Source organism: Tenrec ecaudatus, chromosome 2 (assembly GCF_050624435.1).
Source record: "Tenrec ecaudatus isolate mTenEca1 chromosome 2, mTenEca1.hap1, whole genome shotgun sequence".
In the NCBI taxonomy this organism is placed as follows: Eukaryota; Metazoa; Chordata; class Mammalia; order Afrosoricida; family Tenrecidae; genus Tenrec; species Tenrec ecaudatus.
The window spans coordinates 57,003,034-57,015,194 of record NC_134531.1 but is presented as its reverse complement, the minus strand read 5'-3'; the positions used below and the strand labels follow the sequence as shown (position 1 = coordinate 57,015,194).

Below are 12,161 nucleotides of genomic sequence, written 5' to 3'. Positions count from 1 at the left end.
ACTAAGCACATTCTAAGTCCGCGACTGCGGGGTGTTTTAGGATTTTCTGAGGCATAGTGCGTTAGGCGGAGTGCTGCTAACCGCAAGGTTAGCAGTTTGAACCCACCAGCCTTTCTGCAGGAGGGAAATGAAGCTTTCTGCCTCTGTGAAGATTTGCAGTCTGCCCAGGCAGCAGTCCTCCGCCGGCTTATCGGGTCGCTGTGAGTTTGGTCGCTCGCTCCCGTGGCAGAGAAAGCGGGTTTGTGCTCGAAGGCGGCGGGTGTTAGCTGCTCTCCCGGGGTAGGAGGCGCTCCCCACTGGCCGGCTCCGCGTGGCCGGTCCACACTCGGCCACCAGGAGGGACGAGCGTGGCCAGCGGCCACAGCTCGGTCTGCGGAGACCCAGGCGCGCCGCTCGCCTACAGCCCCGCCCACCAGGCGCGCTCCCGAGGGCGGGTGCGCGCGACGCACAGTTCCCGTCACGTGGTCCCGCGGCGCCCAATCAGCGCCGGGCGCCTGCAGGCTCGCGATTCAAACTGCAGCTCTGCCGGCGGGGCGCTCGGCGCTGGCGGGGCCGCAGCCGCAGGCGCAGCGGGCGTGCGGCATGGAGCACCGGCTCGTGGGGCCCGGGCCGTACCGCGCCACCAAGCTGGTGAGTGAGTTTGCCAGGGGCCTGGCGAAGCCGGTGCGTGTGACACCTCGCGGCGGCCGTGAACCTGGCCGGGGAGTCGGGGCTGCCCCGGCTTAGGTTTCGGACGTTTCGGTCTCAGGCTCAAAGGAAGGCGGAGGGAGGGACCCGGCGGGCAGCCCGTCGTGGGCGGGTGCAGCTTGGTTCTGGAGCTCTGGGCCGGGTTTTTGCCCCAAAGCAGCGCCTTCGCGGTTCAAGCGTTGGGAGGCCGGAGGAGCCCTCCCCGCCCGCTGCCCGCGCACTCCGCCCTCGGGATTGGAATGCCCGCTGCGGGCAGAGGAGACGCCCAGGTCCCGGGCCACTGCGGTGATGCTGTTTGCGCAGTCGGGCCGGGCGGGTCCCCTCCCCAGCGACACTTGCTGTGGCCCCGACGAGCGGTTCTAACTGGGCCCAGGACGGAGGTGGCTCCCTGACCACATTTCCACCCCCCCCTCACACCCCCCTGCCTTTCGAAGTGTCTGGTGGCTCTCACGTAGTGAGGGTGGGGCCCAGCGCCTGGGGTGCTAGAGCCTCTGCAGACCCTGCTGGCCCCAGGTGTGGCTTCTTCTCTGGGGAGCAAAGCCTCTGGTGCCCCGAGTTGTACTTCATCTGCTTTATGATGACCCAGAGCAAATGGCTGTAGTCTTTTCTTTTTCAGACGGCCTGTGGTCATGGAGTGAGCGCTGGCCACTTGCTAATAATGTCCATAGCGGGTGGCGCTGTGGGTTAGACGTTGAACCTACTAACTTCAAGGTCAAGTGGGAGAAAGTTAAGGCCCTCTGATCCCCTAAAGATTTGCAGTTAATACACTGGCATTCATGGAGTCGCTATGAGTCAGAATCCACTTTATGGCAGTGGATTTATTTATTAAATTTCCGACCTATAAAGCTTCTTCTCTTATTCTCTCATGGTCATCGAGTCAATGCTGACTCATAGCGAGCGACACTGTAAGACAGGATAGAACTGCCCCTGTGGGTATCCGAGGCCGTAACTTTTTCCCCGGAGTAGAAAGCCTCGTTTTGCTACTGCAGACCTTGAGGTTAGCTTCCCAGTGCATAACCGCTCTGCCACCGGGGCTCCTTAGTAACATCCATCATATTATTCAGTACTTTCTGCGTTCTGTGAGTCACCCTTCTTTGGATTGGGCATACAGACAGATTTCATCCTGTTGGTCAAGATATTAGCCATTCAAATGTCTTAGCAGACGAGTGAGTTCTTCCAGGGCGCATCAGCTTGTTGAAATATTTCTGTTGGTATTCCGTCAATGCCTGAAGCCTTGTTTTTCACTAGTGCCTGGATTTTTTTCTTTACTTCTTTCGGTTAGAGATAAGCTGAGCATGTTCTTTCTTTTTTTTTTTTTAAGGTCAACATCTTTTTTTGTTTTGTTTTAAACGTTTTATTAGGGGCTCATACAACTCTTATCACAGTCCATACATATACATACATCAATTGTATAAAGCACATCTGTACATTCTTTGCCCTAATCATTTTCTTTTCTTTCTTTTCCCTTTTCTTTTTTTACATTTTATTAGGGACTCATACAACTCTTATCACAATCCATATGAGCATGTTCTTTCCTTTTGACTTTGACTCTGGGTCTTTGTGCAGTGACACCTCAGTTGTTGAATGACTCCACACTTGAACTTTCCACAACTGGAACGGCAAAGTTTGGGGGCGGGGGGAGAAATCTGCTTTGTGTTGGTAACTTTGTTTAAGTGTCAACCCAAAATCAGGCTTGTTAAAACCTGCCCAGGGGAGAGTGAGTCTTGCCTTGGACACAAAGGGGGTGATGCTTCAATCGAAGCATCCCTTTTCTCTCACACAACATATAGTGCTTGTGTTGGTGTGTTAAAACGTTTGTTGTGATTTTTTTTCATTTTATTGGTATAAAACATCTTACCTGTGACTCCAAAGAAATCGATATCAGCAGTAACGCTAAGGGGACAACCGAGAATCACGATCGTTAAGGGAAGAGACCTTTGGGAGATGTGATCAGGTCACCACTGCCTGTGTGGTTTGGTGGCTGAATGCAACATAGCTAAGTCGACATGATCAACATTTTTTTTGGGGGGAAAAAAGTGATTAAAGTGGCTAATGTTTTGAAAGGTGTGAAATCTTTTAACCACGAAACAAAGAACCCAGACCAGCAAAGGGGTTAAAAAGTGAGTATTTCTTTGGATAAATCGCAAACACCGTGATGGTGAAAGCTTATCAGAGTAAGTGATTTCAGAGAAGTCGAAGAGCCTCTGTAGTGATTTAAAGTCCTGGAAAATGAATTTATAACTTTTGGGCCTCAAAACCAATTACTTCGCTTTCCACTGTTTCTTATGGGAATTTTTTTTGAATTCTAAAACTTTCTGGTATTCAAACATGAATTTGGAATGAATTTAGTTTCACAACCGAGATAGCAGTACACTTTGTCCTCACCAAGTTGCCCTTTGAAATGTTCTGGTTAGCGCTTTTCCTTCCTTATTTCTTTCATTTGCTTTAGCTTGTCTGTGATCAGGCGAGTTCAGTCCTTGGAGAAGGGCATCATACTTGGTAAAACGGAGGGCCAGCGGGTCTTTGCATGAGCTCAAAGATAAGAACAATTGCGAGAATAGTTTAGGGTTGGGCAGCGTTTTGTTCTGCTGTACCCAGGGTCCCTATGACTCAGAACCAACTAGATGGCACTGAACAGTGAGGATGCTTCCTTTCTGTCTCTTGCCCCTTCTGACCACGTTAACTTGGGAATTGACCTGACACGTCAAACCTTTGTGGGTATCTAGTAAATGGTGGGAAACAAGTGATACGAATTAGGTAGATAGATGGGCGGGGGTTCAGAAATTTCATAGAAAAATGAAATGAAAAAAATAATGCAATTTTCTCATGTGCTTTAGAAGTGTCTGTCTAAAACAGGAAGAGGTAGGGGAGCAGGTAGTAAACAGTTTCCATTTCTTTTGAGAGTCATTAAAGCTGTGGCCCTAGGAAGACCAGACCAGCTTCTGGAAAGGGAAGTCATGGCTAGTGTGTTACCTGATGCGTTACCTGGTGCGGCTGCAACAGAAATATCACAAGTGGATGGCTTCAAAGAACAGAACTTTATTTTCTCGTAGTTCTAGAAGCTAACAGTCCCAAACCAGGGACTCAGTGATATTGGATTCTTTCCTTGTAGGCAGTCCCAAGTGTTCTTTGGTTCCTTGGCTTTTAGATGACCATCTTCCCCACTGTATGTTTAATCTGCCTTTAAAAAAATCATTTTATTGGGGCCTCTTACAGCTCTTATCACAATCCATGCATGCATCTGTTGTGTCAAGCACATTTGTATATATGTTGCCACCATCATTTTCAAAGCATTCTCTTTCTACTTGAGCCCTTGGTATCAGCTCCTCATCCCCCTCTCCCCCACCCTTCCTCCCTCATGAATTCTTTCATAATTTTTCCCATGTATTACACCGACTGTTCTTCCCCCACCTTCCCTTATCCCCTTGGTACCTTCATTCTCATTATTGGTCCTGAGGGGTTTATCTGACCTGCATTCCCTGTGTTTCCAGCTCTTATCTGTACCCATGTACAGATAAGCCGAATTTGTAAGGTAGACTTGAGTTCATGATAGTGGGGGTGAGGAAACATTAAAGAACTAGAGGAAAGGTGTATGTTTCATCACTGCTATACTGCACCCTGACTGGCTAGTCTCTACCTTGTGACCCTTTTGCAAGGGAATGTCTAATTGTCTACAGATGGGCTTTGAGTCTCCACTCTGCACTCACCCTCATTCACATTGATAAGATTTTTTGTTCTGCGTGTTTGATGCCTGATACCAGATCCCATCGACACCTCATGATCACAGAAGCTGGTGTGCTTCTTCCATGTGGGCTTTGTTGCTTCTGAGCTAGATGGCCGCTTGTTTATCTTCAAGCCTTTAAGACCCCAGATGCTATATCTTTTGATAGCTGGGCACCATCAACTTTCTTTACCACATTTGTTTATGCACCCACTCTCTTCAGTGAGCGTGTCGGGAAGGTGAGCATCATGGAATGTCAGGCTATTAGAACAAAGTGTTCTTGCATTGAGGGAGTACTTATGTAGAGGTCCAATGTCCATCTGCTACCTTAATATGTAACATAAATATATGTATGTAGATCTATTTCCCTATCATTATTATATAGAAACATATTTACATATGTACATGCTTATATTTAGACCTCTATAAATGTCCTTTGCCTCTTAGTTCTTTCCTCTATTTCCTTTACTTTCCTCTTGTCCCACTATCCTTTAGGTTTCAGTAATTCCTCTTGGTTACATTGCCCTCGATTAAGCCACCTTCCCGTCACCCCCTCCCCCCGGGCCACATACACTTGTAGCAGACAGGGGACTGGTTTTGCCACCATGAGAATGCACCTGCTCATGCAGCCATCTTAGTGTGCCTGCTTTTGGCAAGAAAAAAGCATGCCTCTCCTGTCCCATGCATACTCACCTGACCTCGCTCCCTCTGACTTCCTTTTGTTTTCTTGAATGAAGAGGGACAGTAATTTGATGATGTCGAATAGGTGAAGAAAAAAAGGGAGGTGCTGTCAGCCTTCCAAACAGATGAGTTGGAAAACTGTTTCCAAGAATGGAATCGCAGATTTGGCAAATGTATTTAGTGTAATGGAGAGTACTTTAAAAAGGTGATAAGATTGTTTTGTTTTGTAAAAAAATTTAAATACATAGCTTGGAAAAAAATTTTTTAAATCTCTTTTCTTTTGGGTACCCCCTCGTAGGCAGGGTTGTTTGTAGGATCAACTTTAGGGATGAGAAAGAGACTGCTTTATCAAGGACTTGGGGAAAACTTTTATTATTCTCCTTTAGGGAGCCCTGGTGGCGTAGTGGTTATGAGTTGGGCTGCTAACTGCAAGATCAGCAGTTCGAAACCACTAGCTGCTCTTCGGGAGAAAGATGTGGCTTTCTACTTCTGTAAACATGTACAGTCTGGGAAACCCACTCGGGCAGTCTTCCCTGTCCCACAGTGTCACTAGGAGCCAGTGCTGGCCGTGAGTGAGAGGCAGGGAAAATAGAAGAACCATACTGTTTCTTTCCTGCTCCATCCCCCCAGTTTGTTGACAGCACTTATGCAAGGGAATCGTGTAAGGCTCTGGATCTTGGTGTGACTAGTCTTTATATTTTTTGTTTTAAAAACAAACTCAAACATACTGCTATTTAGTAGATTCTGACTTACAGTGACCCCATAGGACAGGACGGTTTATCTCTCCCTCAGTAGCTGGTAACTTTGAACTGTTGACTTTATGGTTAGCAGCTCAACACATAACCCAATACATTGTCAGGATTTAAAAAAATTTATATCATAATTGAAATGCTTTTTTTTAGAGTGCATGTTTGATTTTTTAAAATCTCAGTACAAAGCATATAGACCAATTCCTATATTTATACTCTTCCTTTCATTGGTGGCATTGGGATTGGTGACTGCTGGCAGCTAGCCTGCTCTGTGCAGGAGGGCTTTGTGGTTCTTGAGGAAATGTTGCAAGCAATCTCAGCACAGGAAGATAGATGATAGAATCAAAGTCCACAGAGGGGGGAGTGCACCCCCAAGCGACATAGCGAGTAGTGGACAAAGCAGGACTAGCCCCGGCCCCAGACTCCTGGCTCGAGTCTAGGTCTCAAGCACACCCTCCTACCTCATGTGTAGTCTTAGCGAGCTGTGATCTGTTCATGGCAATTGGTAGAACTCTTTTGTTGCCTGCCAACGGCACTTCCAGCTCCATGGCTCTGAGGACTAGGAACTTGGGAAGCCACTGGGCACCCTGTGCTTTGCTGCTCTCTAAAGCGTATTGGGCCTCACATCTGACCTTAAATCTTCGGACCCCGTTGTCAGTGCCTCTGGGCATCTTGACATAGGGGTCTGGTTGGTTGATCCTCTGTTTGAGGACATTGGGCTACACCAGGTATCTGAGCTTGCTGGTAGGAGAGGCTGCCTCCTCCATAGGCAATACTGAAAAAGAGAGCTGGAACCATTTTTAAAATTAAAATATTTTATTGAGGGTTCATACAGATTTTATAACACTTCATACATCAATTATATCAAACATATTTGTGCATATGTTGCCATCATTATTTTCTAAACATTAACTTTCTCTTGAGCCCTTAGGATCAGCTCCTCTTTTTACCCTTCCCCTTTACCCCTGTGACCTCTTGATAAATTACAAATGATTTTCATATCTAACCCCCACCACTGTCTCCCTTCCCTCATGATTTCTGTTGTTTGTGTCACCCTGTGGGGATTGGGGATGGTTATGTGTGCATCATTGCTATTGGTTCTCTATTTCTCCCCTCTTCGCTCCACCTTGTACTTTGCTGGTATCACTATTCCCATTCCTGTTCCTGGATTCTGTGTGTCATGAGGTCTTTTTTCTTATCTGTACCTGTGCATATACTCCAGCCTAGCCGGTAGTGAAAGGCAGGACTGGGGTCATGATAATGGGGGGTGAGGAAGCCTCAAGGGACCAGAGGAATAGTGTGTGTTTTATTGATGCTTTACTGCACCCTGGTTGACTCATCCCTTCCTTGTGACCCTTCTGGGAGGGGATATTCCATTATCTACAGATGGGTTTAGGGTCTCTGCTCTGACCCCTCTCATTCTCAACAATATGTTTTGTTGTTGTTGTTTGTTTTGGGTCTTCTGATGCCTGTTACCCGATCCCATCAACACTTCATAATCTCACAGGCTGGTGTGCTGCTTCCTTGTGGACTTTGTTGCTTCTCAGCTACATAGCCGCTTGTTTAACTTCAAGCCTTTAAGACCCCAGATGTTATATCTTTTCATGGCCAGGTACCATCTGCTTTCTTCACCACATTTGCTTATGCACCCACTTAGTCTTCAGCGATCGTGTAGGGAGGGTGAACATCACAATGCCAGGTTATTTGAACAAAGTGTTCTTGGGTTGAAGGAGGACTTGAGGAGAGGCATGATGTCTGTCCACTATCTCAGTATATTGCCTTATAAATATATGTACATTGGCCAATATATCTTATTTTTATGAATTAATGTGTTTACAAAAGTACACACCTCTGCTTATATCTCTATTCATAGCTTTGCTTCCTAGATGGTTCCTGTTGTCTTTTACTTTCCTCCTGCCCCACCATCATGCCCGCCCTTCTTCTGCCTCTTAGTACTTCCTCTCAACTCGATTGCTGTTGCTCCAACACCTCCAGGATCTCTACATCCCCTCATCGTTGATTTTAATTCTCACGTTATTCCCCCGTCTGTGGCATTGTTTGCGCACTGCTCCCTTCCCCGCCTCCTTCTCTTCCCCAAGTCCCTCCAGAAGTGTCGGTCCTGTAGCTTTCTCAAGCTTGCTTCCCTGCTTAGCTTATATAAGTAGGCAAACCAACAATTACAGAGACCAAAGAAAAAGAAAGCAAGATTGAATAAAAAGAGAAAACAAAGCAAAACAAAAGTTAATCATAACTAGGAAAAACAAACAATCAAAAAAGCATAGATAATTCCAGGTCTGTCTATTGACCTTTATGACTATCTCCCCACTGGTCCTGGGGGTGGAACCATTTTCAATCATGTATTTCACTTGTATGAGATACCATGTGTCAAGGATTCAGAGAGCCCGTGTAGAAAACACACTAGTCTGCAGCCTAATAAGCTGACTGTCCTCCCTCCTGTGGGGGTTGGTGCAATGGCTGTAAGCAGCACCCTCCTCAGTAGCATGTGCCGCCAGCTGGCATGTTCAGGGTGCCCTAAGGGGCCTGGGAGACTACCTGATTGTTGATGGCTCTAGCTTGGCTCATTTCTGCTGTTCCTGGAAAACATAAACCACAGTTGATTGAATGGAACATTGAAATGACCTCAAAGGGATTTAAAAAGCAAAGTGTGTTTGGCTCTCCAGACATCGTTAGTCCTCAAGACTTCCTGGGCTAAGCTAAAGCAGAAAATTAAATTGTGTGGGTCATTAATGGAATTACCTCACTTGCACTAGAATATCCCAGGATTATATCAGGGTCCCTGGGTCAGTTCCCAGTTTTATGCTGTTTGAGAAAATTGATCTTAAACTTAAGCTTTTGATGACACAGAAAACAATGACCAGAAATTTTTGAAATGTTTCTTGAAAAGGATTCTTGCTTTTTCAGTGGCGACTGGAGTTTTCCTCCAGTGTAGAGGATGATGTCCCCATGTCGCTCCACACCCCTGTCCTCTGCGCCGCCCCCCCCCCACCGAAATTCTGTTGTGACTTAAAGCTATAACTCGGTAAACCATGACATTTGTGACAGCCACCCCTCTCTCTCTGCCTAGACCACCTTTCCTTCATTGTCCCTCTTCTCTCAGTCCTCAACCCACTCTTCCTTTAGCAAAAGGCACATCCTTGGGCAAAAGTCACCCTAGAGTGGCAGTTCTCAACCTGTGGGTCACAGCCCCTTTGGGGGGTTGAACAAGCCTTTAACTGGGGTCGCCTGATTCATAACAGTATCAAAATTACAGTTGCGAAATAGCAACAAAAATAATTTTATGGCTAGGGTCACCACAACATGAGGAAAGTTGAGAACCACGGTCCGGTCCTAGAGGATCCTTCCATTTTTTGCCTTATCTCTTTTTCTCAGGGCTTTCTACACTTTTCATTCCCTTAAAAAATAAAAATAAGTAGTTTAGAATATACACAGCAGAACACACACCAAATTGAGCCATTTTCTTTTTTTTTTTTTCCAGACTCCTAGTTTAAGATAAAGAATTCTACAGCACAATTGGTTGTGTTCACTATTGTGAGCCAACCCACAGGATATAACACTGCTGAAATGCGCTTCCTGTTCTTCTCTCCAGAATGTCTGTGCCATTTCCTTCCTTCTTGCGCCCAAAGTATATAATAGTGGCGCTCTGAAGGGGACAAGCCACCCTAAAGGCTCAGTGGTTAAAGCATTTAGCTGTTAACCAAAAGGTCAGCACTTCAAACCCACCAGCTGCTCCATGGGAAAAAGACGGGTAGCTGGCTTCCTAAAAGTCTTACACTCTGGGCCAGTTCTGCTTTGCCCAATGGGTTGGTAAGAGTTGGAATCAATTGAGGGTAGCAGGCTTGGATGAAGAGAACTGCTGACCTGGGAGCTCACAAATTCTACAATTTGTTGTACTCGCCACATCCGAGTCATGCCACTTCACCTTGCTGGGCCTCAGTCAGACGGCAGAACTAGAGGCGATGGATGGATGGATGGCCTTTGCAGTCATTCTGGCTCGCAAGTCAGTGACAGCTGTAAACCCTTTAAGTTTATCTGTTGGCATCAGGTGCTGTACATAATGTAGAATACATTCAAAGAAAAAGTCAAAAGATTTAAATAGGTTTTGAAAATAAATTGATTTTTCACCAAAATAATAAACTGTGTGGATTATAGAAATGGAAGCTGTTTTAGTTAATCTAATTAAGAGATTGCTAATTAACTTCCATATTCATCATAAATGGACATAAAACTGCTATTTTGGGGGGAGTCACTAAAGTGTACTAATTTTTTTCAGATTTGGGCCATTAAAAATGGAGGGGGACTTTTAAGAACTATCTGTGTGGGCTCAAGTTGACAGCTGCCACTCAGGAGATTAGACGGTAAATTTAGGGTGCTTTGAGTGTATGTTAATGGAGGAAAATAACATGAAAAATTATCTCACATCAGGCCAGGAAGTCATGTAGTGCCTGAAGAGATGTGTATTTGGGTGATCTGGTACCAAGTATTTATCTTAGCTTTCTTATATATAAACTGACAGGTCTACTCAGGTTTCCAACCACTTTTGTCATATTCCCATCAGGTAGCGTTGGTGGAACATGGGGGACAAAAGACCCTCTATGCTTTTTATCCCTCAAACCCTGAATAGTGATTTGAGTAGGCACCCCCCCCACCTCCATAAAGGAGGAAAAGTAAAAGTGACATGAACTTGGAGTCTTTAGGGACAAACAAGTCCATCTCAAACAAACAAAAATATATTATAGTGGTAGAGCAAAATACTATGCATTTGAGAGAGCTGTTAATACTGACATAGTACTTAACACACATGTATTTTTATTCCCCCCAAATTTATTGCCATTTAATTCATGTATCATACAATTTAGTAGTCCAATCGCATCAAGAAGAGTTGTACAGTCATCACCAGTCAGTGTTAGAACATTTTCTTCCACCTTGTACTTGCTATTAGCTCCCCGTTTCCCCCTAATCTCTCCTGTCAAATACCCCCAAAGAACCATTAATCTAGTTCCCATCTCTATAGATTTCTCTCTCCTGGAGTTCATATTCAGAAAATCATTAACCAACAAACAACAACAGCAAAACTAACAAGAATAAGATGATAAAACATAAAAATCTCAATAGAAAAGAAACCAGAAAAAATTAAAAACACGTTTAAATGGGTCTTCAGGAATATCAAGTGATGGGGTGCTAAATTTTCACCTAACTGCATGTACAGCAGCCCACTTTGCAATGCAGTCTGCCTGTCCGCAAGGCGGTACACACCCCTGGTCCATGGCGAGGGCATCCAGACTTCACAGCCCACCTCTTAAGCCACACGGATTTCCCCTCACTTTTTTTTAACTGACCCAGTTTTAAAATAGGTTCAAAGGGAGATCAAATGATAAGATATTATGGTATAATTGATTTAACAGTGCCTTCTGTGTGACAACAGGGCTACTTTTTAAATAGGAGAAAAATGCCCAAGGTAAACATGGTTGTTAGGTACTGTAGAGTCCTCTGTCTGGCTGACAGTGACCCTAGGAACAATAGAACACAATACTGGCCTGTCTACGCCATTCTCATAATTATGTTTGAACATAATTATTGCTGGAACTCTTGGGTCAATCTTGTTGAGGGGCTTTCTCTTTTCTCTAAATCTCTACTTTACCAAGCATGATGTCTCTTCTGATGTCTGGTCTCTTCTGATAACATGCCCAAACATGAAACAAAGTCTTCTCATTCTTCTTTTTCCCCAGTCATTTTATTGGGCCTCATACGACATTTATCACCATCCATCGTGTCAGGCACATTTGTGTATTTGTTGTCATCATCATTTTCAAACCATTTTCTTGGTATCAGCTCCTCATCCCCGCCCCCCCGCCCCAATCCCCTCTCCCCCTCTCTCCTGAACTCTTGATAATTTATCCATTATTATTTTTTCATGTCTTTCATCAACCAATGTATCCCTTCACTCACTTTTCTGTTGTCCATCCCTCAGGGAGGGGATTATATGTAGATCATTGTGATCTGTTCCCCCTTGTTCCCCCCATCTTCCCCTTTCATCCCCACCCCCTGCTGCCCCCTATCGCTACTCTCTTGAGGGGTTTATCTACCCTGGATTCCCTGTGTTACCAGCTCTTATCTGTACCCATGTACATGTTCTGGTCTAGCCAGAATTGTAGGGTAGAATTGGGATCATAATAGAGCGTGGGGTGGGGGAGGAAGCATTAAAGAGCTAGAAGAAAGTTGTATGTTTCATCAATGCTTTACTGCATCCTGATTGACTCTTCTTTTCATTGTGACCCTTCTGTTAGGGGATGCACAATTGCTGA

At 45.2% G+C, this 12,161-nt stretch overlaps 1 protein-coding gene and 1 non-coding gene across 2 annotated transcripts in view; both read left to right on the top strand.

The window, feature by feature from the left end:
- The first annotated feature begins 532 nt into the window (after window positions 1-532).
- DEPDC1B (DEP domain containing 1B) overlaps window positions 533-12,161 on the top strand; it is an 86,328-nt gene continuing 74,699 nt past the window's right edge. The window contains exon 1 of the mRNA XM_075541059.1: window positions 533-630. Coding sequence (XP_075397174.1) covers window positions 583-630 — 48 coding nt within the window. The 5' untranslated portion in view covers window positions 533-582. The remainder of the gene's footprint in view (window positions 631-12,161) is intronic.
- On the top strand, window positions 8,262-8,392 carry LOC142442083 (small nucleolar RNA SNORA70). The gene has a single exon (XR_012783337.1). It is a non-coding gene; the product is annotated as a small nucleolar RNA SNORA70 (small nucleolar RNA).